This window comes from Alosa sapidissima, chromosome 6 (genome assembly GCF_018492685.1).
Source record: "Alosa sapidissima isolate fAloSap1 chromosome 6, fAloSap1.pri, whole genome shotgun sequence".
Classification (NCBI taxonomy): Eukaryota; Metazoa; Chordata; class Actinopteri; order Clupeiformes; family Clupeidae; genus Alosa; species Alosa sapidissima.
In genome coordinates, this window is record NC_055962.1 from 29,621,609 (window position 1) to 29,647,564 (window position 25,956).

At 40.1% G+C, this 25,956-nt stretch overlaps 2 protein-coding genes across 2 annotated transcripts; one reads left to right on the plus strand and one right to left on the minus strand.

The window, feature by feature from the left end:
* Nucleotides 1-10,657: 10,657 nt before the first annotated feature.
* Nucleotides 10,658-12,823, minus strand: si:ch211-153j24.3 (proto-oncogene c-Fos). Its single transcript, XM_042096495.1, has 4 exons — nt 12,727-12,823; nt 12,224-12,445; nt 11,912-12,019; nt 10,658-11,794 (listed from the first exon to the last, which is right to left on the minus strand). Exons 2-4 carry the CDS (start codon nt 12,383-12,385, stop codon nt 11,135-11,137), a joined length of 930 nt encoding a protein of 309 aa, XP_041952429.1. The 5' UTR covers nt 12,386-12,445; nt 12,727-12,823; the 3' UTR covers nt 10,658-11,134.
* Nucleotides 12,824-16,841: 4,018 nt separating this feature from the next.
* fosab (v-fos FBJ murine osteosarcoma viral oncogene homolog Ab) lies at nt 16,842-19,208 on the plus strand. The gene is made up of 4 exons (XM_042095567.1): nt 16,842-17,153; nt 17,498-17,722; nt 17,841-17,948; nt 18,067-19,208. The coding sequence occupies exons 1-4, from the start codon at nt 17,010-17,012 to the stop codon at nt 18,709-18,711; spliced, it is 1,122 nt and encodes a 373-aa protein (XP_041951501.1). The 5' UTR covers nt 16,842-17,009; the 3' UTR covers nt 18,712-19,208.
* Nucleotides 19,209-25,956: the final 6,748 nt, after the last annotated feature.

Sequence of the window (25,956 nt, forward strand, 5' to 3'; positions counted from 1 at the left end):
TGGGCTTTCACAATATTTCCTGTATTAATGGCCCCCACTGTGGTAGACAACAATTTTAGACTAATGAAGTAGCTTTCAGTTGCTGCCCTGATTCTTTGGGTTATCTCATGACCGAAAATTCCCTGTTAACTCCAGCGTTGCAGTGTTTTCATGTATCTTATAGGCTGAGATACCAAACTGTATGTGCACTTTTCTGGACTGATATTTCATTACTCCTGACCTTTTTCACAGTTTCCAGTCTCCACAATAGACAGAGACAGTCTTTCAACCACGTTCACCTAAGTGCCACACAGACCGCCAGACTCAACAGCAGTCAGACTCAAAAGCAGGCTACCTCACAGCGACCATAACCGAAAATAAGTGACTATTGATTGATAGTGGCTTTCCTGATTGATGAAAGGGATTACTACACATTTCTATTTTCCCCCCTTGTGAGTCTGCATATGAGCGATGAAGTGGAATTAGTTGGGTTGGAGTTTGGTGATGAAACTCCACCTCCGTGCTACGAGCAGAAAAGCCAGCGCTAAAGCCGGGGCTTCCAGACAAAGTCTCTGACACAGGCCAGTCCTGTTTCTGAGGCCTCCAACAGAAAGAGAGAGAGGGACAGGGAGCAGGAGAGGGAGAGAGAGAGACAGATAGGGGGAGAGAGAGAGGTGCTTTCTTGCGGGCAGCAGGCAGCAGCAGCAGCAGTAAGGGCGAAAAACGGAAAACGCCCTGTTGCCGTCACTTATGAAACACAGACGCTCCAGTCGAGCTGGCCAAGCTCCAACACCAGCCTAACGCTATTCCACAGCACCGGGGCCCATATGTGCGTATGTATACATACTTCATCTGTCTTCAGCCAAATGGCTCCATTTCCTGCACCATTCCTGAGGGCAATTAGAACCTTGAGGGGCAGAGGAATTCACATCCAGACTCTGCTATGAATACCCCTCCCCCCCCCCCCCAAAAGGACAGAAGGCCCCACTATTAGCATGGGGGTACAGGCAGAGCCGACCACTCCGGCATTGTGAAGACCTGAGTGGTATTAACCGAGCGCCTGCATTTTGCACACAAAACTAGGACTGTGGCCCGGCAAGGCATTTAGGAAGTCATTCTCCTGACGACTGCACCTGAACAGTCATTTCTGTTCATGCTTTCACCTTTTTCAGACTCAAATGATATAATTGCTTTATCGTTTTTTTGGGCATCCCGTTGCATAACACAGCCTTCTCTCCATGCATGATGTGAGTGATGTATATGCATGCTTATGAGGGCTGCTGGCCTGGGAGGGGTGCAGACACAGGCTCACTCTCAGGCCAGAGTGGATGAGCCTTCCTCCCCGGAGCGCAATTAGAGCGAGAGTTGTGAAAGAGTGGGAGCGACGTCCAGCGAAGAATTCCAAACCTCGAGTCAACTGTTTTTTTCCGCCCCCTTCTCCAACCTCCTGCTCGCCACTCGCCGCACGCCTGTGCAGAACGCTCAGGGACAAATGCACTCGTGCACCTCGCCGCACGCCTGTGCAGAACGCTCAGGGACAGATGCACTCGCCGCACGCCTGTGCAGAACGCTCAGGGGACAGATGCACTCGCCGCACGCCTGTGCAGAACGCTCAGGGACAGATGCACTCGCCGCACGCCTGTGCAGAACGCTCAGGGACAAATGCACTCGCCGCACGCCTGTCGCAGAACGCTCAGGGACAGATGCACTCGCCGCACGCCTGTGCAGAACGCTCAGGGACAGATGCACTCGCCGCACGCCTGTGCAGAACACTCAGGGACAGATGCACTCGCCGCACGCCTGTGCAGAACGCTCAGGGACAGATGCACTCGCCGCACGCCTGTGCAGAACACTCAGGGACAGATGCACGACGAAAGCTGGTGCCAAGAAATCCGGAGGCCTGAAGGTGCTGACAGGGAGCGATTTGGGCCCGGCCAAGAGACGTCCAAATGGGTCCAAGCTTAGCCTCAGACAAGCTCCACTCCAACCTCCAACCTACCCCACCACCCTCCTCTGCAGAACAAGTCAGGGTTGTCCCCAACCTGCAGTGCAGTTTCTCAATCGCCTGAGACAATGTCGAACATCAAGTCGTGAAACCCTCACTCAGAAGTGGACATGAAGAACGAGGGCATTCAGTGGCTCCTGCCATTTTAAGCCCAGAGCTACATGAACAAGGGGCACGGAGAGAGAGAGAGAGAATATTCAAAGCCAGGACTTCAGCTTTTTTTCCTCGCCTTTGAAGCCATTGGCACTTTCACATTCCTCCTCCTACTCTCTGTAGGACCCTGCAAGTTGCTCTTGACCCAGTTCCCTTCACATTGCAGCCATTCACGGGCTACAGTCGCTCAGCCCCTCACTTCCAGATGGGCAGTGAGAGGAAAATATTTGACACTGAGAGTGCATTAGCCTAAAAGTCAACTTCCTCCATCTCTACAAGTGATACAGGGCAAATGTGCTGCATTGTACAAAACATTGCAAGACCGTCATTCCTACTGAGTGGCCTGTGTAGTGTGTTTATGTGCAATGTCATTATACTCAGCTGTGTTTGACAAAATGACAAAATGCTCAGGTCCAAAATGTTAATTGGTCTGGCAAAATTCTAGTTGTTCCAGGACAGGTATTTTTGGCCCAATGTACTAGAGACCTGTGTGCCATTGAAAGGGGGACTTTAGACATGCCTGAAGTATGTTCAGCCCAGATTTCTTCCACAAGATTTTATATGAAAACCTCATGGTCACCACCCTCTAGACATAATTTTCAAAACAGGAGCAACACAAAGTAAACTGTGGCAACTGGACATTTCAGATGCATAAACTAACAAACAGAGTTAACAAAAGGGTTTAAAAAACCCTCTCTGCTAAAGCAATTAGCAACTCGATTATATAAGCCGCTGAGGGACATTTTCACGATGTTTTGTCTTATAACTGCAATCCAACCTCTATGAAATCTTTCTGATGGTTCAGGGAACATTTCAGAATTTATCTTTTATTGTTCTGGACTATTGCTCTGTGGCTCTGTTTTAGTAATAACTTCTTTATAAACAATGTAAAAACACTGGGAAACCTGACACAACTTTACACACACTTTACAAAGCTTTTAAAAACATTGACGCAAAGTTAATACCACTGTATAATTTGTTTAATTTATTTAACTTGAATATAAGATTGAATTTGAGAAAGGGAGCAGAGTATTTCAGTTTCATTTTACATCACCCTTCAAACATTAGGCCTGTTTTAGATTATCTGGATACATCCTTATGTAATATCTCTCACTCATTGACCTAAACACACATTCCATGACTTAAAAAAAAAAGAATAATATTTTTGTTGTTTCCTTTTGTGTCTTTTGGCATAACTAAATCTGTGTTGAGTGCCAGTTCCTCATTAACCCAGTGAAGGGCAGTTACACCTAAAATAAGACCCACGTTCCTGCTCTCCCCCTGTTGACGCACAGTCTCCCCAATAAATCCACGGCGGAATGTTGTCTGTGTGGAAACAATCCCACGTATGGATCAAGAGAGGGCACTGGCACCAAAAACAAAGAGGACGTAAATGCCAGCATGCACCCCAGTGAAAGGGAATACTTTGGTCTTCTAGTGCACTGCACCACTGTACATGTCTCCTTGCATTAAAGCAAAACACTGATCACTGTAAGCTATCCTGCCTGCAACACACCCAATATATAGCTGTTGCCTGAAGCCTGTCTTTTTGATGTTCATTCTACATAATTCCAGGTGCAAGCTAGGATGTTGCTCTTGATAAGCCACCTGGCTGGCTATGAAATAGCACTTCATGAGGGAATTTAGTCCCTTGGTTAACTAAGGTTCCTACGGAGTTGCTCATTCACACATTGTTGTGTACAGCCTACTGTCCCCTTATAACACAAGAATGTAATGCCATAAAAAAGGTCATAACGTGTAAAGTGTGAACTACGCCCATAATATTATGCATGGGCCATGTGCAGGAAACATAACAAAATTGTTTGGATAAATAAAGCTCCCCTTTTCTCTGCATCAAGGTATCGACATCCTCACCAAAGAAATTTCGTTTAGTGTCCAAAGAAAGAGTAGACATGCCACCGCTTGCAACTCCAAGCTGTCGCCTCTGAATAGTGTCAATAGTTTTAGTAATAAAGGGTTGACATGCATTTTAAACCAATCGTAGTATGCCTAGGCCTTCTTGTGGCCTAGTCTCCAAAGCATGATCAGCGCATTTGTGTTACATAACGAAGCGATTAACACATATAATAGCCTACCAATATATTACACCGGTGTCAATAAACCGAGAACATTATTCGACAGATATGTGAGAGAGTTACATAACATGTACAGCAACCAGGCCTTGTTATATGAATTCCCTGTAACATTAACTAAAATGAAATGTTGTGGTCTAAACAATATTTCTCAGATGTCTAAAACTTTATCGTTAAGTTGGTCTCGTGTGGGCAACTTAGCATAAATGTCGGCTGAAATGTGATACATGCTGAAAACGATCAAGATATCGACAATTAATGCCAGAAATACAAATCAATAGACCTACCTGATTCTGGTCCGGAATCCGAAATGACTGTTTGTTTGGGTCACCACTCGATCTAAGATGCCTGTTCGTTGCATCAGCCCGTTTAAATACGGGATCGGTATCAGGGAGGGCTCCGGAATGCGGAACTCTTTTGTGCCAGACGTAAGCAAGGATGTAAAAATACGAGACCAGCGCTGTATGAAAGAAGACCCGATCGCTCCACCCCTAGCAACCAGCAAACACAACACAGAGAGGAAATTTCTACCATGTTGGAGAAGCCAAGTGCGGTCCACCCACGCGTAAGCTACCTCGAGAGATCCCCGTTCCAAATACACCCTGTCATGTTTATGGTCATGTATTTGTCTGTGATTTCATCATCGTCGTTTTAAATTTGACAACATCATCCTGAAATGTTTACTAGGAACAATGTACAAGTCAAGTGCCCAAAATATATAAGTGATGTGTGGATGTTGGTTACGGAATATAATGAAAATAGGACTTTACTGTTCATAGGGGGGTTTATGCCAACTCGGCATGTTCGCTCAACGCTGTTTAAACCTACATGTATTTCTGAGTAGGCTAAGCTAAGGGTTTGTTTAACTGTGTTCAGGCATTAAAAACAAACGGTCCCGTTGAACGTGAGCAATACAACTGTATTGAGATGCTGTCTTCTCCCAGATTAGAGCTACTATGCTCATTTTACCGAGACCTAGACCCTTTCCAGTGAAAAGTTGCCATATAATCTAGGATTTCAAGGATTGGTTTGTGCCAGTGTTGGCTTGTTGCCAGAGAGTAACCTATATGCCTGCTGCTCATTTCCCTCATTTTAGAGAAATATGGTTCTGCAAAGACCTCTTTCCTGTACTTCATTTGTAGGAAGGGCCATGGCTATGCGTGTATGTGATGTTAACACTTTTCATGTCTCCGTTCTAAAGGTTTTGCTAGGCTTACTTTATTCTTCTCGTCAAGATATATATCCCCCTCTAGTGGTAAAAATGCACGCTCAGTAAGCAAATGCCAGGAGTTGTACTGCATTCTGCTGCAGTTTGGTGGGAATGTTACTCTTCATTGGTTTCTCCCAAAACCCAATGTGCAAATAATCCACTCCTCAGAACATTCTATTCGAATGTGATAATGAGCTCACGTGGTTCTAAACACATCCATCTAGTGTGCTGCCCATGCATGTAGGCCTAGGCTACACAAAACTCTGTTTTCTATCTATTTCTATCTCTGTTTTCTAAGACTTGCATATTATGTTCCTGATTAAATGGGTTGGTCACTTTTTTTTCTCCAAACAGGTTCATACGTAAGCTTTTTTGAAGACATATACAATCAATGAGAGAAGTGACACAATACAGGGATTATTAGGGAACTATTTTATAGCTTTTTATCACTTTCACATGCACTCAGTGTACCCTACTACATTATGTTGATGTGTATGATATTTGGCAGACACTTAAACACTATTAGTTAAATAATATATAGTAGTAGGCCTATTTACTAATATAATAGTTAAATAATAGTTAATAGTGAAAGTTAAAAAGCCTAGGCCTAGGCCTACAATAGGCTAATAATAGTAATAACATCATCATCAATATTTATAACAATATAAAATAACTACAATGAAAATAATGAGTAGGCTACTCATATTAACAAAAACATGAACATACAAAGCATAACTAAGAGGATTAAGCTAATTAATTAAGTGCAAGGTGAATCGTTGACTCTTCATTTCATTTAATTTCTTGAAAGTCCCAAAACTATCACAAGAAAAAAAACATGAATCATATTTCCCTATGTCTAATCACAAAACATCTCAAGAAAATGACACTAGTTAACAACACCCTTACTATGTACAAATAGGGACTATTTTTTGTAGCACAATTAGACCCATATTTTCCATTGACTGGATTATAACCTCAGCTGTGGCACCTGCAGTTTCAAAAGGGATTCAGAAATAATCTACTTCCCTGTGTGTGTAAGATTTTACCAATGCTCTTTTGTTTTATTTTTGCACACTTCCTATGGAGATCTATGTCTCACTTGTCTTGTTCAATTTAAGCAACACGTTGTGGGAAGCTATTACAAAGCTGGGAAAAAGCAGAACTGATGGATACCCATTACACAAGAAGATGTGTGTAGTCTAAATCAGTTCCTGTGTAAAAATAGGATTAAGGAATAGATGAGATGGAGATTGAATGCACCTGGTGTGCCACATTCCAAAGTAAGCAGCAATAGAATGTCATTCTTGGTTGCCAAGTACTCTCCTCCTGAATGTTCACTTAATACTCTGTTGAAAGTAAATACTCTGACCAACAGGTAACCTACATATCCTGACAATGTGAAAACCAAATGCAACAAGTTGTGAGCTCCTTACTGGGGTATTTTGTACCCTAGATTCCAAGGAGAGCCCACACTAGGCCTATGGATGTACTTCTTATCAGTCATCTGACCTTGGATACACTTCTGGCGCCTGCAAACTTTATCAGCTCCATGAGACATTTAGATAGTACATACAGCAGGTCGACTGGACATGCTTCATAATATTTGCTTCATAAATATGTAAAATAGCTCTTCTAACTTTGCTGACTGGAACATAGATTGGGACGTATTCTAAATAAATATTATATTTGTTTTACAAATATTGTTAGAATTTGTAATGTATACTGGAATAACACACAGAATCTAGAAGTTGAAGGTTAGAGGTGTTAAGAGCACAAAAAGTGACGTCTTTATCAAGTCTTTTTCTAAGTAATTACAACTTTTGTATAGCATCAGACACACATTCTTTTACTATACCAGGTACCTTTGTGCCTGATAACAAACTGAAAGATTACAATATTTAAAATACTGCCGATTTTAAAGTTGCCATTTTTATGATACCATAGTATGTTCCTAACATACTGCTAATTCACTGCACCTTTCTTCATTTTCCTTTTAATATGCCTGAAAGCCTCACTGAGACTGAGGAAAAGCTTCTATCCATATCTGTATCACATGACATGATTTATCTTAAATATTCTATTTAGTTCCTCTCTCTCTCTCTATATATACATATATATATATAGATATATGTATACATGGACAGATTATGAACTTTCGGGCCCCTCCACTAATTGTCGCATGTGTATGTGTGTGTGTGACCCCGGTAGGCCCATGCAGTAATTCATCCCTGTACTGTATATGTATTTTTTTTTTTACATTATTGCACACTACAGAGAAGTGACATTTCTCTGCATACTGCATATTGTACCTTCTTTAATTGTATGTGACAAATAAAAATGTATTTAATTTCATACTAGGAAGGTGTGATTTATCATCCAAATGGAATGGAATGGAATATTTACTATTTTTTTTTGTCATCTCTTACCAACTGTGTTGTGGATAATCACTAACCATCCACAGTGTTGCTGCTGTGTGAAAAGCAAGACAATAAGGTAAAATGATACACAAATACATCAAAACTAGGCCTGCATGCAAACTTGCACAAAGGGAACTCTTAAGGTTAAGGTTCTGACTCAGATCATGTCTGCAAGCAAACCGCAGACAGAACGTGAACCTTGAATTTGGTCCATTCATAACTTATTTTTGTCATTTAGCTTCCTCTTCCTTCTTCCTTTTAGGGTTACAGAACATGTCAATCATGCATCACTAACAGATCACAGAAAAGTGATGCAGAGCACATCTGGTGTTTATTTTACACAAACATACAAAGACAGTGTGGAAATGTGAGGATATATGCATAAAGCAACACATGCATCACCAATATTTCTCAGGAGATTGCAGTGCATGGCTATCATTACATAAACTTGAACTTATTTTACACAAACATACAAAGACAGTGTGGAAATGTGAGGATATATGCATAAAGCAACACATGCATCACCAATATTTCTCAGGAGATTGCAGTGCATGGCTATCATTACATAAACTTCATTTTTATATTGACCCAACATGCATGTCCATGGTATTCTAATAATAGCCTAGCTCTCTGCTCTGCTTTGAGGGGACACCTCATTTGAAATAAACAGTTATGGGTTCTCATTACGCAGTTATGCAAAAGTGACATAAGCTGTCAGGCATTTAAATCACCAACAGTTCCAGTGGAATACCCCCTCTGTCTATATCTTGCGCTCTACTGTGCTATAAAACTATCTTTTTTTGTAATGCATTACAAAAAAAGATGATTAACATTAGAGGTAGCAGCTGTAGGTTTTTTTTCCCTTTAAAGTTTTTTACAAAGCTCTGTAACTTTTTTGTTTTCAAAACTCGAACAAATTTAACTAGGCTATTGCTCACACAAAATGTCATATCTTCCGCTAAATTAAATACCCAAATGCGGTAGTTAATATTTTCTATCTACTGTATCAGTGTACAGGTGTGTATCTATACAAAGGCAATGATTTGTTAGTGTTCAGTAATGACTATTTGTGAGGAGTGAGGCACTGGTGAAATAGTGTGGATAGTGTGGCATTTTGAAAGATTGTATTTGAAAAAGCAAATCAAGTTACTTGCTGATTTTTGTAGTTAGAGAATTATGTGTGGTGTTTTACAAAAAGTGCTTTATGGAATTGAAAACAGAGTTAAAGGCTGAGAATTGGTTTAGTTTTGCAGATTTGAAATGGGGTTATGATGTTTTTAGAGTGACACGTTTCAGAAATGGTGTGACTTGGAAATATGCCTTTACATGATTAAAAATACTGAATAGTTGTGGAACACCCCTTAAAATTAGGGGTTTCTCCTGTCCCACTCCTGCTGACAACTTCTGCATCAAATGTAACATCTAAGAAATGTATCGGTCTAAATTGTCCCCTAATCCTGGAATGTCCCATATTATGTTGTAACCAAAATATTACAATGACAATATGTAGGCTACTAATAATTAAATGTGCATCATCGACCTGGCATTGGGGTGCTTACAAATCAAATTAAGCTGAGGAAAAACGATAATAGCAAAATGGGACCCCTAGGCCTATTAGCCTACTTCACACAGGCAGCACATAGTGACTGGCATACGCACGCGTGAAAAAAACGTGTCGAATGCTGTTCCAAGCAACTCTTTGTTAAAGTGTAGCAAGCAACGGATTCAGTTTAGCGAAAGGTTTTGATATTTGGGCTCAAGTCAATTGAAATGTATCCCGCCTCCTTGATAGCCTGTGTCCCATCTACAGACCCAGGATTATGTAACGCTACCAACAAACATTGCGCGTAAAGTAGGCTAAACACACAGCTAGCCTAACATTAGATGACTGCGTGGAACGCTTAATTTAACATAAAGGTTATGGGATTATGATCGCAGCCTATAGACTGCACAACTGTGGGCTAAAACAACTCGCCCCTGCAGCAGATCTTATACGTAGGCTAGGTTATCTACTGGGCCTACGTAAAACAGCCTAATTGCAAAGCTACACCACCCTGATAACCCAAGCTAACTTACAACAGAGTCCTTCCATGTTTCATCCAACTAAAGCATGACTAATAAAATAGCCTAAATATAGCAAGTCGCTGCATCTCACACGCAAGAACGTTACATTCTGCAAATGCCCGATTAACGTTAACTGATTATCCAGACACGTTTAGTTCCATTCACTCCTTTTGACGTCTCTGTCCCATCTACAGTTTACCGTAAAATAGATTAGCCTGTGCAGTAAATCCCTTTGCAAATGGATCATGGTTATTTACCGAGAATGCATTAGAATGCGTTGCTATAGACGCCTTACAAAAACCACTCTGTTTTAGTTCCGGGAAAAATACAGGCTCTCCTTTCTCAGCTCCGCCTGCCAGACTTTTCCAGGAAAACATTCCACCGTGAAATATGATATGCGTGTCGCCATAGAGACTAAACAGCAAATCACATTGAACTTCCAAATATGGACACGGAAGTGTGACGAAATCGCGTGCTATGCAAAAACGTTCTGACGTCTTCTATACGTCGGTGCGTGCGGGCACTGAATGACTAGAGGCGCTTTGGCAGAAGTGTAGGACATTGTGCAAAATGTAAAAATGTGCAAGTTGTGTGGGTCTAATAGCTTTATTATCTAGTTATCATTAACATTCTCTTAGTAAATTCATTATTGTTGTTTTTTAATTCCAATGTCAACACATTAGGCCTACCACAATATGCTTAGAACAGTTTTATTGAAATATGATGTTAGAACTCATTGATGGTTTGTGCAAGCTTATTGAACTACAACCTCATTTTTGCATAACTGGAAAACCCTTAAAGATAAAAAAATAAACTATGTTTTAAAATGTCACATGATAGGCCTATATTTTCAAGTCAGTCATCACAATTTGACACATTGGCACAATCAGGCCATACAGAACAAAGAACACAGACAGTACCAAATCTCTATGTGCATTCTAAGTTTATGATAACACATCTCAATTTCCATTTGAGGATCCAATGACGACAATTTATATATATATATATATAATATGCATTTGATGTAAACAACAGTACTCAGACGAACACAGTGTGTCTGGAAGAGGTCAATTTTAAGTGCAGGCACAGTCAAATATAACATTATCAGAATAATTGATATGGAGTTACACAACCCTGTACGTATAAACTTGTAACATCCCCCTCCCACCTGTTTCCCTGGTCTACCTGAACCTTCCCTGCAGACTCTGAATTTCTACAGAGCCAAAAGCGTGGGGGAGTTCAGAATATCTTTAACCATATCCGATCGGCCTTTTGTTTGACCGCCACATTCACAGTCATCTGCCAAACTGTCAAAATCTGGGTAGTTGAACTCAAACCCATGAAGGCTACTGCCACACGTTGGGCTGGAGATCACAGTAGGGCTGTTGAGGATCTCCAAGTTGTCCGCCATGGACTTGTAGAGTGTCTCCCAGTCAGAGATGCCGAGGGAATTGGTGAGGTCAATGTCGGGGACGGCCGGGGCCACATCGTATCCACTGCTACTCTCAGGCTCCCGCGAGGACTCTTCCTTCACTCCCAGGAAGGCCTCTAACTCGGATGTGGCCACCACGGCACTGGAGCATAGCAGGATATTAGAGTTGCCCAAGATCGCAGTGGTCGACGAGATGCCTCCTGCATGCATTTCCAGGTCCTGGAGGGATGGAAGCATCTCAGGAGCCTTCCTGGGGTCAAGAACTGGGGGCAGGTGCTGATTAGGGCTATGCGGACTCTGCTGCATCTCTTCCTCATCCTTTGTGATCTTGCAGGTGGGCTCGTGGGCTGATAAGACCATTTCAAGCTGTGCTTTCTCTCTCATGAGATTATCTATCTCAGCTTGCAGAGTGGCTTTCTCCTCCTCAAGCTTGTCCGTTTCCTATGAAAACAAACAAAGGCTTAAAATATACATGTATGATACACTGGGTTGACAAACTGGTGCAGGAGACTGGCAGGAGAAATCCAGATTTTCATACAGGCTATACATTCTGCTTACATCTTGTAATCTCTCTGTGAGCTCTCTTCTTCTGTTGCGACACTTGGCTGCAGCAATTTTATTCCTTTCTCTCCTGAGCATCCTCTTCTCTTCCTCCTCTGGGGTGAGCTGAAACATTTACAAGAAAAAAAATATATATTTTAAAAAATGTCATGGTAAAATATCTTATCAGCTAAAACATACAGAAATCATTCATTTGAAGGTGCACACTTAAAGTTCTCACTGTGACAGTCTGCCAGCAACATGAATTACATTTTCATTTTCAAAAGAAAGTCATTGAATCAATGGGCATGTCTATGAATGCGGACGTACATCTTTTTGTCTTTTCCTGCGGGATGATTTTTCACGGCTGTCGCTCTCCGAAGAGGACGATGGGGAAAGGCACCGTGATCTTCTGTGCCTTGCAGCGCCTAATGCTGGGGAGACTGTGTTGACGGTAGGATGGACCATCGGCTGCGTGTCTGCTGTGGACATCTGCGACGTGACAGTTGGAACAAAAGGAGAATCTGGTACAGGTCTCCCTCTACCCGATTCCTGAAACCCATAAGAAAATATGTTCAATTTCAAATCCATTATGACGTCTTTAAGCAAAGAATTCGATTTCATATGTTCACTTGTTACGCGCATTGTGGGAATCTTCTGATTAATGCATCAACTTTGATATGGTTCAAAGTGTACATGTCAATTAACCACCAACGTGACAGACATCATGTTTTTTTTTAACGAAGCAGGGTCATATGGCTGTCAATAGCACATTCACATTTCCGTCATTCGTGCACTTTGAATGATTGCAAAGACTGTCAATTCACACCTACCTGCACATTTTGCACGGAGGACACCGATGCGCGGGAGACAGACTCAGCTGGAGATCGCTGGTGTTTGATCACGACAGTGTCTTCAACGGAGGAGACAGAGGAGCAAGACATGGAATCGCAGTCAACGTTCAAGTCACGCATCTCTAAAAATCTGCAGGAATATAAGTCAATTTGTGCGTCCTGGCAGAGTGATTAGATAAATGTCAGCCCTTGATTGTGTAATATCACCTCACTGCTTACACATCTGGAATCTGCAGTTTTATTGCAAGGCTACTCGTTTTATAGTGAGCCTAAATTTTATGAATGAAGTATGTGTGGTGCGACTGTACCATTCAAGAAGGAGGGAGATACCTATTAGCACAACGAATTATGTTTTTCAGTCAAGCAAAATCTTAGAGTAGCTCAGGCAACTGCTAATAATAATGCATTGTGATAAAATAAATGATACAGATATCGTCAAATAATAGAAAATTATAACCATACTCCCTCACTCCCCCCACAAAAAAACAAAATGATAGGCCCACGTGCAACAACATGAATGAACAGTCTGACGTCATAAATATATTCAGTCTGCATTATGGAACATTCTTTCACAGCGGCCATAGATATGTTAGCCAAACTTTAAAGAAACATATGCTAATAATAACGTTAATAAAACATTATTATAAGTCTATATAAACACATTTGTTTGCCAATTACCTAACATTGAGCATGCATAAGCCTCATCGAAAATAACCTGCCAGAATAAAACTCATGTTTAGGCCTACAGCTACTGTATTAGAATGCACTATTAGAGATATGTATATTTTATTAACACTGCTGTTGTTACTGGGGTATTGCAATAATCCATCTAAGTAAAATAGATTTATCTCTGATATATAGGATATGTCAATATATATGACATTTGTACATAAAAATCTGCCTCTCACATTTCTTTCTCTTTAGATGTTATTTTAAGGGTGATAATTATGACAAACAGCACAGCAGACAGGTTGCTAGCCAAGCAGCCAATCGCTGTTAACCTGCTAAGACCATATATGGCATTTCCGGTTCTCACAGCCAAACTGCATTGCAGCCTATCACAGCATTATTCTATTGTGGAATATAAACTACAGTAGTAGTGACCATTCTATTTTAAGCCGATCTCACAAAGAATGTCATCTGACGACGTGGGAGACGCTGCTTGTGCCATCACCTAAATACATTATTTTAAAACAAATAGGTTAATAACAATAACATAATATCCCAATGCCATATAATAGTCTACACACAAAAACATTGGCCCATCATGAAATTAATAGTCTAGACTACTTAAACTAGGTCAAACGAGAAAGAAAACAATTAATTTTCAGAGACTCCTTGCTATAGGCTAACCAACTATTCTCACGGAGACAAGAGACCTCCTTGGTTGAAATCGCCTGGCTATTTATAGCTCGCATGAGGTAATACGTCCACTCAGGCGAAGGCGTGAGAGTTGGCCTCTCTAGTTCAAGCCAGAGCCAAGTGATTCCCGACAGCCGCGCCCCTGGTCATTTTCTGTTAGACCTTTGAGGGTCAGCTGCCCGTTATGCAGACGAAACAGCTCCCGGAATTTTAAATGTAGTTTGAGTTGTTAAAATGTAACTTTAATGGGCTACGAAAAAATATATATATTGAAATGTCTTGCTTGCGTTAGATTAGGCTGGCGATATTAGGCTTTTCCTCTTTAGCCTTAGGCTACTTCTGTGTCGGACGTAGTGTTGCCACACGTAGGCCTAGGCTACTGGATTTTCAGGGATTGTTCTCTTTTTTGAGTGACTGTCCCGGATAATTAATATTCCCGGGACACGAATCGTGCGGTTTTTGATTAAAATGAGCTTCTGATTATAATTTTTGCTAGTTTTAAATGAAACGGCTATTCTGCTTTCTTCTTGGTTGTGTTTACCGGTGTAGCTTACGTGCACAGATATAAAATGCATGCTTTTTTTTATTGGCAGCAGAAATACCGTTTACCTTATTACCTAGCAACTGCCGCGCCTTTCTAGTAGGCCTAGCCTAGTTGCTCAGTAGGCTAAAGCAGAAAGGGGCCGCAGCAGGGAAAGGAGTCCAAAGGGAGTAGGAGTGTGTTTGCGTCAAGGGGTGCATCAGGTCAAGTATAGGCTAGGTAAGAGACAATAGGAAATGTCCCAACATTGCATAGGCTAGGCTACATTGTGCTACATACCGCCGCTCCTACCTCACGCAGCACACACACAAGGGCACCAAGAGACGAAAACGTAGCCAATAAATAATAGCTTTGCTGCAAACTGCTTTTCACTCTTCTTCGAGAATGTTTATTACGACGCCAGAATGCACCAACTCCGTGACATGCAAGGATGATCATGCAACAGATACAACTTGAACATTACTGGAACGCATCTTGAGTGCGATAGAGAGAAAGAGAGATTTTTACAAAGAGAGGGATTTTCACAAATCAAATGTAGCGACCCTAGTTGGACGCATAGTTTTATAATGTAGGCTAGGCTAAAGATTAGGGCTGCTACACTAAAAGGCTAATCTGGATCGTGTTTGTCTCGTGTTTGTTTGTTCAACCTGCGAACAACAAAACAAACAGTTGTCTTGGAACAACCCGTGATAGTTTGCATTCGGTCTGTTTGCTCTTTGCCGCAACTTTGCCCAGTGCAGCACCATGTGTACTGAGCGTCACTGACGCGAAGGGGCGGGACGTTACCAGGGCAACGGCACATGTCAAACAAAACATGAACTTGGGAAACACGGCTAAGAGAATCTGTCTTGGAACGCTGATAAGGCTGTATAACCTTGTTTTTGTTTTTGGTTGACACAGACATTTTAGCAAGTATATAAAAACTGTAATTAATAATTATTTTAATTTTGAAGAGGAGTAAACTAGCCCATAAGATAAAATAGTAAATGGTAAAAAGCCTACAAATAACAATAGTCTAATAATAATAATAATAATAATAATAATAATAATAATAATAATTCAAGTAGTTGGGGCTAGGCCTGTAGGCCTATCTTATAAGGACAGACCTAAACATGAATACAAATATTTATTCTTAGATGCAGTCTACTGACTAATTGATAGTGTCTTCTGAAAAGCATCCTAAACTGACTGGCTTAAAAAGAGAGGCCTAGGACAATAGGTGTTCACAGAGCGGGCCGCTACCCCAACAGCTCCTGCAAAAGGCACTAGGTCAAGCCCATATGTCTTTGAAGTAAGCTTGGGTTACAACATGACTAGGAACACCCAAGGGAAATCTACATGAGAACATCTTCTGCCAGTCTAAACGGCAGACACACCCTTTGCATTCCACAAAGGTAGGCAAGATAAACATCGGCAAAAAACAGACATTGCATAATCATAATACTGCTTGCTCAGGCAGTTCAGACTACCTAGGTCTATAGCCTACGTTTGTAGGTCAATGTAAATAAAATATAGGCTTACATAGCCTATACTTATAGGCCTATGGCCAATGAAGAATATAACGCAGTTAAAGTTACCTATACGTTCTTTGCTAACTAAAAGGTCAATGTGTTCCCCATAAAATGTTCCTTATAGTCAATAATTTATTTCGTGAACAATCCTTATAGTCAATAATTTATTTCGTGAACAATCGATGCAAAAAGTAAAGAATGAAAAAAAAAAAATGGGTTGCATTGTTTATACATTGTTTATGTCGTCCACAAGTTCACTCAACTTCTGTAGGCTATTGTGCTTACATAACGTCATGTTACTGTCAGCCAATTGCATCTGATGTTAGGGGCACAGTCGGCACAGTGCATTTCCCGTAAGTCCCGCCCTTTCAGGATGCATTCCATATTAGGTGTGTGACGTATTTTTCGGGATACCCTGCCATGGAACGTTCGACTCTGCAGTCGTAAGGAGGCCGATTACAGATATTTAATCACTTAGGCCTAAATAAATCACTTATAAAAATGAATTACTTTTCTATAGATTCCCACAGATCGATAAATACGACATAATTGTTCAGCAGTATTGATTATGTGTGTTTAGAACCGTAGTTTTTACTGTAAGAACATTTTTTTTCTCTCTAGTCACCCCGCCCCTTACTACGTCACTAGCTCTGAATGCATATATTAGAAGCGAAGTCGGGAAGTAGCCAGTACAAACTTTGCACTTCACAAGCAAAGGATCAAGCAATACGAGAAAGGATTCTACAGGCAGGGACAGCGATCCTGCAACAGAGGAACATAAACAGCTCAACTCTTTTGAGAATTTACCGAATTCGACGAGACGAGCCAAGCTTCCTCGGATTACTACAATGATGTTTACCACTTTTAACACGGATTGCGATTCTTCCTCACGCTGTAGCACAGCTTCCCCCAGTAACATCGATAACATTGGTTACTATCCGTCGCCTGCTGGATCACAATCGAGCATGGGCTCTCCACTAAGCCAATCTCAGGTATGGTTTCATTCATTTATTAATGGTCGTTTCTTTGCTATACTTTTGTGGTCGAATTGGGTGCTCACAGCCTAGTGTTGAAGTCTTCAAGTTCAAAGATACTCTAAACAATAAGTGCATACATCAGTAAGTTAACTGTTGACATTTAGAGATGAAAATCAAAATGCATAATGCCTGAAACAGGCTATTTGTATTTAACAAGTCGCAATTTCATATTTAACAAATGTCCATAAATTGGCCAACCTCTTTAACTTGCTTAGGGTGAAATGGCTGGTGCTCATAACATAACATGGGTTTTCTCTCATGGGCTTGTTTCACTGATGTTTTGGTGTCTTTTTTTACAGGATTTTACAGACCTCAGCGTCACCAGTGCTTCCTTCATCCCAACTGTCACTGCTATATCATCTTGTCCTGACTTGCGGTGGATGGTACAGCCAGTGGTGTCTTCAGTGGCCCCTTCCAATACCCGGGCACATCCCTACAGTGCAAACTCCACTTCTGCCTACCGTACCCCAGGCCTGAAGACTACAGGAGCTAAAAGCTCTGGGAGAAGGGGCAAAATTGAACAGGTAGATACATCAACTTGATATCAACATTATAGAATGACAGTCAATATAACCTACTATACACTGAAAATGTATACTTGAAAACAACTCTAAATCGTTCCCTTTTTATTGTGTTTAATAGCTTTCCCCCGAGGAAGAGGAAAAGAAAAGAGTGCGCCGTGAACGCAACAAGATGGCTGCAGCAAAGTGTCGCAACAGAAGAAGAGAACTCACAGATACTCTGCAAGCTGTAAGTATTAAACTTCGATTTCTGAACTGACACATGCACTGTATGACATGTTATGGCCATTTCAAACATAGACCTGTATGAACATGACATTAAATTCTTACACTTGCTCTCCTCACAGGAAACTGATGAGTTGGAGGATGAGAAATCCGCTCTTCAGACAGACATTGCCAATCTGCTGAAAGAGAAGGAAAAGTTGGAGTTTATTCTGGCAGCTCACAAGCCCATCTGTAAGATTCCCTCAGACCTGCCAGAGGCCTTTCCTGAAGCTCCCGTTTCCTGCTCCCATTCCATCCTGCTTGAGCCAGTTGCCCAACCTCTGAGCACCCTTGCCGGGTCTTCCAGGTCGACTGAGCTCCCCATCGCCACTACCTCTTCCACTTCACTGTTCTCCAGCCCTAGCGTGGTCAGCGACATGACGACAGTCAAGATGGCTGACCTGGACTGCTCCTTGGAGGAATCGCTGGACTTGCTCGCCAAGAGCGAGCTGGAGACTGTGCGCTCGGTCCCCGACATGGATCTCGTCAGCTCATTGTACACCCAGGACTGGGAGCCTCTCTACACCTCAGCCAACAACGACCTGGAGCCGCTGTGCACGCCGGTAGTCACCTGCACCCCTGCCTGCACCACCTACACGTCTTCCTTCACGTTTACCTATCCCGAGAGTGAAGCTCTCCCCACCTGTGGACTGGCCCATCGCAGGGGTAGCAGCAGCAACGACCAGTCCTCAGATTCTCTCAGTTCCCCCACCCTGCTGGCCTTGTAACAGCCATCTACAACATAAATGTTTATACATCATAATGCTAAGTTGATCACAAGGCTATGGAGAAGTCGAACAACAAACAAACTTTATAAAATCTATATTGTAGTTACCCTATTTATCATCCTCTCAGCCTCTTTATTATGTAGCAAGCTAAAGCATGGTTTAACCAGTTCTACATAAATATAGTTTGGTTAAATTTGTAGTTCTAATATTTTATTGGTGCTAGATAATGGAGTTATTTAGGTGCTGCTGACATAAGCTCAGAGCAATAGATATCAAGAGATTTGTTACATGTTGTAAGAATGTGAGTGAATTTGTTTCCACAAAAATGTTTGTCTTACTATGGTCTGAATGGTCTCACTACATGAGTTTTCTGTGAAAACGTTGTGTTTAATTTATGAAACTTAAAGTTATTTTTGTACTTGATACTGAATGCTTAATTAAGCAAAGTTAAATCTTGTCTGCAAAGCTCGTGACAATAAATCTATTTAAAATGTAAACTTGAGTTTGTTTCCTTAAACAGCAAGAAATTATTGCTGACATTTGTCATTAATTCTTTGAACTGTATGGTTATGTATAGGCTTACATGAAAACATGTAGGCTTCTTCAACACCCACAATTATTCCTGTTAACTGTGAAACGATGGGCCTAGAAAATCAATCATGTCAAATTAAGTGGATTCGCGGATTTTTTTGCGTATGACAAAAAGCCTTCCGTCTCCGCGTTCGATGCAGACGTCATCGCGTCATTGCGTTCTTTTCCTCCTCGTCCCGCATCACTCCAACGGAATAACGTCATGTTTCCGTGTCCATATATGGAATTTATTACTGTTCTCTTTTGAATGGAAATTTCTAGAGCGCTTTCAGACAACCTGAAGATAATGAATCTTGTGATCAAGGATTGGTATTAACAAGTATGTTGGTGCGTTGTATTGCAGTTATGGGGAAGATAAGCACGCGTTTCTGATTTGTTGGCTCTTATAGACGTCTCCTAAGCATTAGCCCAAGGAGTATTATATGCTACTAATAATTGGGCTAATGAGAGGCTACTATTTAGACTAACGGATGGCTCTATGTAAGGACACCATGATAGATTGCCTTGTGTTCTTGTCGGATCGTGTTTATTGAAAATTCGTATGAAAGACATAGCAGGTGCTCAAAGATAAAAGCAAAAAAACAAAACAAAAAAAAAAACAGGGTTAATCAGAATATATTTTTCCCTGGCACCTCTGCGACATGAAATAGCCTACGTGACAGACGATTCCTGCAGTGGGTATATGACACATGAACAAAAAAATGAGCTCCATACTGCACATTCAGCCTACACAAATCACCATCAGATGGCAATAACAAGGTGTGTTTTTCCCCTCAGTTATGACAAAATCGTAGCCTGTGCTAGGATCTGTGTATTTTTAAACTAACAGAGAAAAAGACGTTGAGAGAACTGCATTGCTATGGAAGACATACTCTGACGTAACACTAATAATAATATAACATAATTTCCCCTCTTTTTACATTTCTTAGACCTAACCACTCCTATTTTAGACAGTGTGGTGTGTGAGTTTTGTACAGTAACTCAGAACAGGGCTTAGCTAATGCCTATAGTCATTTCCTCAGACTTGATATTCAAATATTCAGATAGGCCTAATTTCTATTTCATAATCCCGAGCATCAAGAGATATTCAGATAGGCCTAATTTCTATTTCATAATCCCGAGCATCAAGAGATATATTTCATTAGTGACATTTGGGGTGTGTTGACTGTGGTCACCATCAGTTTCTTTCATCATTTCCTACTGCTCCCATATGCTAGTTTATCTGGAACAGTGACCTCATTGGAAGAGTAATGGGCTATGAGGTCAAGTGTGTGATAGGTGATGCAATAACTAGCTAACAGCTGACACACCCTTTGAGGTGTACAGTGGGATAATGAATTACACTGATAGTCTTAGTTAAGCCTCCATGTATCTCAGCCAAGGTGTCATAGGGAAATTATTGACCTGCTGCTTGATAAACCTGTCTGTTCCATGGAAACCCTAACACTATAAGTTCTAGCGTACATTTCTGGTTTACTCAATATCAATTAATGGGATCCCGATACTTTTCTTAATCTGAGTGAAAAATAGGAAATTAAGACCATTTCGCTCCTGTAATAAAAACAATGGGTGAGATTTCGTGATACCTTTTTATATTAAGTTGCTAATAAAAAAGCAAAGCATGGCCTTCCATGTTACCCCTGATGTGAAATCACACAGCGCGTAATAACTATCTATTAATACTTCTCGCCAGCCCTGGGGAGCGTATGTAGAAGCAGAAATAGCAGGTGCCCGCCGCTTCTTTTAACATCAGCATCAACAGTGGTAAAATTAGAACACTGTGACGCCAACCTACGTCGGTGCTTCAGCCCAGGGGAGGAAGCAGACAGGCAGGGTATGCTTGAGAGGAGAGGGATGGGAGGAGCAGGAGAGGAGGAGAGGAGACAAGGAGAGGATCCTGCACGGAAATAATCTTGAGTGCAGTGATGAGAGAGGGAACAGCTTGATGCAATTCCATAAAAGCAAAAGTGATTGCTCCTATTTTCAGATCACCTTACACTCGCCTCCAGTTTTTTTTTCATCCCTTTCAGCTTGTAAAAACATGCAACTGTTACTACAATAGTTGAATTTGTATGATTGTAATAAGATGCTTGCTTGTAAATACTGGGAAGGTGAACAATGTATGGTCTGTAGGGGTGTGGAAGGTAAGGCGATCACTGCAAGAGACCTCACTCCATGCTGATTTTACCAAGGGGGGGGGTCTCTAAGGTAATTGCTCATCTCTTCCTCTTTCATGTTTTTTTTTTAAACATCAGTGATTTTTTCGCTCAGTATTCAGTAAAAACTGTGATTGTGTTTCCTCATTCAGTACATATCTGTCCAAAATGTAAATATTGCATGCTTAATTATCTGCTCTGACATTTCTGTCTTGCCTTCCAAACCACACTTATAAAAGGGAAATGTGGTTGGTGGTTGACAGGTGATTGGTCCTAATTGCTAAAACCTTCTAAGGCTGAATTTATGGCTTTTAATTTACAGACACACAGCAGATACGCCCTTTAAGGTGTAGCGCAGGATAATGCATTATACTAATAGTCTTGTAAGCCTCCTTGTATCTCAGCCAAGGTGTCATGGAAAAATCATTTACTTGTTGTAGCGATTTCAGGTTTACTCAGGTTTACTCAAGCTGAAAGCAGTAAATGAAATGGAACCATACTTTTCTTAAAGAGTGAAAATAAAGAATGAGATGGGTAGGAAAGGAGGATCAGCTCCTAAAAACAATGGGTGAGATTCTGTGATACCGTGATAAAAGACAAAAAAAACAAAACAAAGAACGGCCTTCCACTGAATTTCCCTCATGTGAGGGTGATTTCATCCTGGCCGACTGGATCAACAAGAGGTCTCCCCGGAAACCCAAGAGCTGTAAAATATATCTTGATCTCAATCCTGCTTCAATACATTTCACTACCTTTTGGTTTGATAGTGAGCTAATGGGAATGGGAAGTTTTTCATATAAACTCTGAAGCTCATTAGGTCATCAGAGTCTGATTCTGCTAAGCCTTGATATTAATTCTGTGAATGTATTTCAAGATGTAAATCATTTTTGTTTTTTTTCACCCCTCTACTGGGTTGTGTTGTGTGTTTATTTGTCATTTAATTTAATTACAGTGCATGAAAATGCACTGTTTTGTTATCTTATAAAGTCTTCTTCTTCTTCCCACCAAATTTCTGCGTCTAATTCAGCTTCAACCGTTTAACGTAGAAACTTTGTTCAAACTTTGTAACGTAGGTCTTGACAAGGACACTTGAGGAATGTATTTTTCACTTTTGTAAACTTTATACTTTTTGAGATATTAATAAAAAACAAGCTTATTTTTCCCCATAGACTTTGCATTGGCACTATGACATCACAATGGGCTAATTAACTTTATTTGCACCTGTATCAACTTCCAGCTGCTCAACTAGGCCCCATCAAAAAGCCAGTTAAACTGACTGCACCTGTATCAACTGCTTTCTGCTTAACTAGGCCAACTCTCTCTGTATCTCCATTCTACAAAGATATAAGGCACATTCCATCCAACTTTCTATCCATTCATCCTCTTCAAACCATTCACTCATCCACCCATTAAACTATCCCATCAACATCCATTAAACAATCTGCCTATCAACATCCATTCAACTTTCTGTCTATCAACATCCATTACACTATCTACATTTAACTTTTAAACTATATACTCTGTCTCAGGCTTTAAGCATACGATCTGGCTCTCTACAGATCCTGTTCAACTATTTCCTCTGCCCACAACTGTTTCAAAATAAATGTCCTCACTACAATAATTCACTATTAAATAATGTAACTATTTAAACTACTCAACTAACTGTTCAGCCATTTTAACTGTCAGTTGTTATCAACTATGACTCCTGCCAACTGTTTCCTCTGCCCACAACTGTTTCCAAATAAAAGTTTGTTTTGCATTTTATATTAATATACAGTATGTTTTGCATTTTCACGCACTGGTAATTTCCTCGAAATAACATTTTCTAGTTGTGATTGAGTTAGTTGATTCATGTGTGTAATCTGAGATATGCCAACACATATAATCTATGTTATCATACTGTCATCTAATGGATCATTTTGGTATTGCCCCAAAGAAAGGCTTCAACATTACACAAACTAGATGTACCGCAATATGGTACAAAATATGACCGCCGCTCAGTCCTGCATTCTCTACGCAAAAAAAAAAAAAAAAAATACGCTTGTCAATTTGTCTCCATCTCTTACTCCATCCACTACTCTTGGGACTTTTGTGTATGTAAATGAGTGTGTGCATGTTTGGGTTTGCTTTTGTGTATCTGTGTGTGTGTGTTTATCTGTGTGTGTGTGGATGTATTTATGTGTGTGTGTGGGTGCATGTGTGTGGGGGTGTGTTTATGGGTGTGTGGGTGCATGCATGTGAGTGTGTGTGCGTGTGTGTTTTTATGTGTGTGTGTGCGTGTGGGTCATTCTATAATTCAGGGTACATTTCCCGTCTCCATGATAAAGATTTAGTTATTATCCAAAAAATATTTTTTTATGGAATACATTTTGAACAATTAAAACACCCTTTCACCAATAACAATGCTTTATATTTATTTTAGACCCAATTTATTCACAAAATATGAACTAAATTACTATAACATGATGTTATCAAGTCTAACGATCTATTTTTTGGAGATTAATTTACTGTTATAACACTAGTAGTAATGTAATAACACCATAGTGTTTTATTTACAAACATACTGTAATTACACTTATAGATAGCCATATTCTACTGCTCTTCATCCTGCACATAACACTTATTCTTAATACTATTATAATGTTACTGTTTCTGCACTACAATGGTACTGTTACCACACTGCACATAGCTGTACATACTGTACATATCTGTTTATGGTTTATACTTAATATCCATATTTATTCAGTTTTTCTGTAATATATGCTGTTAATACACTGCATATCTATATTGTTCTACTACTACTATAATGGTACTGCCATCTGAACATGTTGTTCATCTATTGTTCATATTACATAGCCATATATATTCTGCTCGTATAAGGTTACTGCTAATACACTGCACATACTTATATTTAATTACTCTAAACCACCTTCTGAAAACAACTAATACTGTCTACACTGCACTATATCTTTTGTCCTGTCTATGCACCACCTACTTTGTATATCACATTGCACTTTTCTGCTTTTTTGCACTTTTAGACACAAACTGCATTTCGTTGTCTCTGTACTAGTACTCTGCACAATGACAATAAAGTTAAATCTAATCTAATCTAATCTATTATGCAAGATTTAAGTGTAATAAAAATATAAGTTTGGTCTGTCTCAAAGTTCTTGTCAACTCTGTTAACTCTGTTATACAACTGCTTAAAATCCACACAGACTTTGAATATGAAGCATGACGCCTACACAAAGAGATGTCAATTCGTCTGACAGGAAACTTTGGAAAGGCAGTGAGATATGTTAAGCTTCTTCTCTCATTCATTTGAACAAAATGTTGAGGATACACCAAATACAGTCAACTCTGTTATTGCGTTACTGGAGTGAAACTCTCACTCAATTTTTAAAAAACAATATGATTAAAAGCCATGAAATTCTGGTTTATACATATCATGCAGTAACTAGTTTGAGGCTAGGATGTGGACCTAAGCCACAAAATGATGGGAAATGTCAACTCTGTTATCGTCAACTCTGTTAATTCTGTGTTAATTCTGCATTAATGATAACAGAGTTGACAATGATGTGCTGTCAACTCTGTTTTCAATTGCATTTAATGAGAGAGTCTCTGTTAATTTAAGAGTTTGCTCTTAAAATGATGACTAAATATGTTTTTAGCTTCAAATCAGAAGATGTGTTACAACTAATATTTTTACCACATGATTTCTTTTTTAAAATGATATATGTGAAAGCTAACTTTAAAAAAAATTGCACCTCTTGGAAGCTTGCCAGTGGAATGTGCTGTTTTTTTTAATTTATTTCAGGACAAAAAGTAGCAATCTTATCAAATTCAAAGTTGCTACAGTGACTGTAGAGACAAAAGTTCTCTTAGGGAAGGCATAATTTAAAAAGGTATCACATTAGCTAAATATATATAATTGACCGAGTTTGTCTCTAACACAGTTGACAGATTTTTCTGTTATTACATAATTTTTTCAAATAATTACTTGAAGTCTTACAGGTTTAAGCTCAGCAAATACTTGTCATGTTAACTTTGACGTGTGTTCTATGACTATAAAAAAGTTTAATGATAAAAACTCTTTACATTTTTTTGGTTTCTCACACTTGAAATGTACCCCGAATTATAGAATGACCCGTGTGTGTGCCTGTGTGTGTATGCATGTGTAGCCTACTGTATTTGTGTTTATGTGTGTGTGTGTGTGTGTGCTTGTGTGCATTTGTGTATGTGTGTGCATGTGTGTGTGCATTAGGTCATCATAATAATATTTCAAGATCAAGTAGTTTATTGTCATGCACTCATAAAAGTAATTGTAAGTAGGCTTATTAAATTATTTTGCTCAAGAACCAGCTCAACTTTAAATAATTAATTATACGTAGTAATCAAGTAGTTTTTTGTCGTGTACTCATAAAATAAATGATAAGTAATGAAATTCTTTGTCAATAGGTCATCAGAATCAACTGTTTTCTCACCACTGATCTTTTTG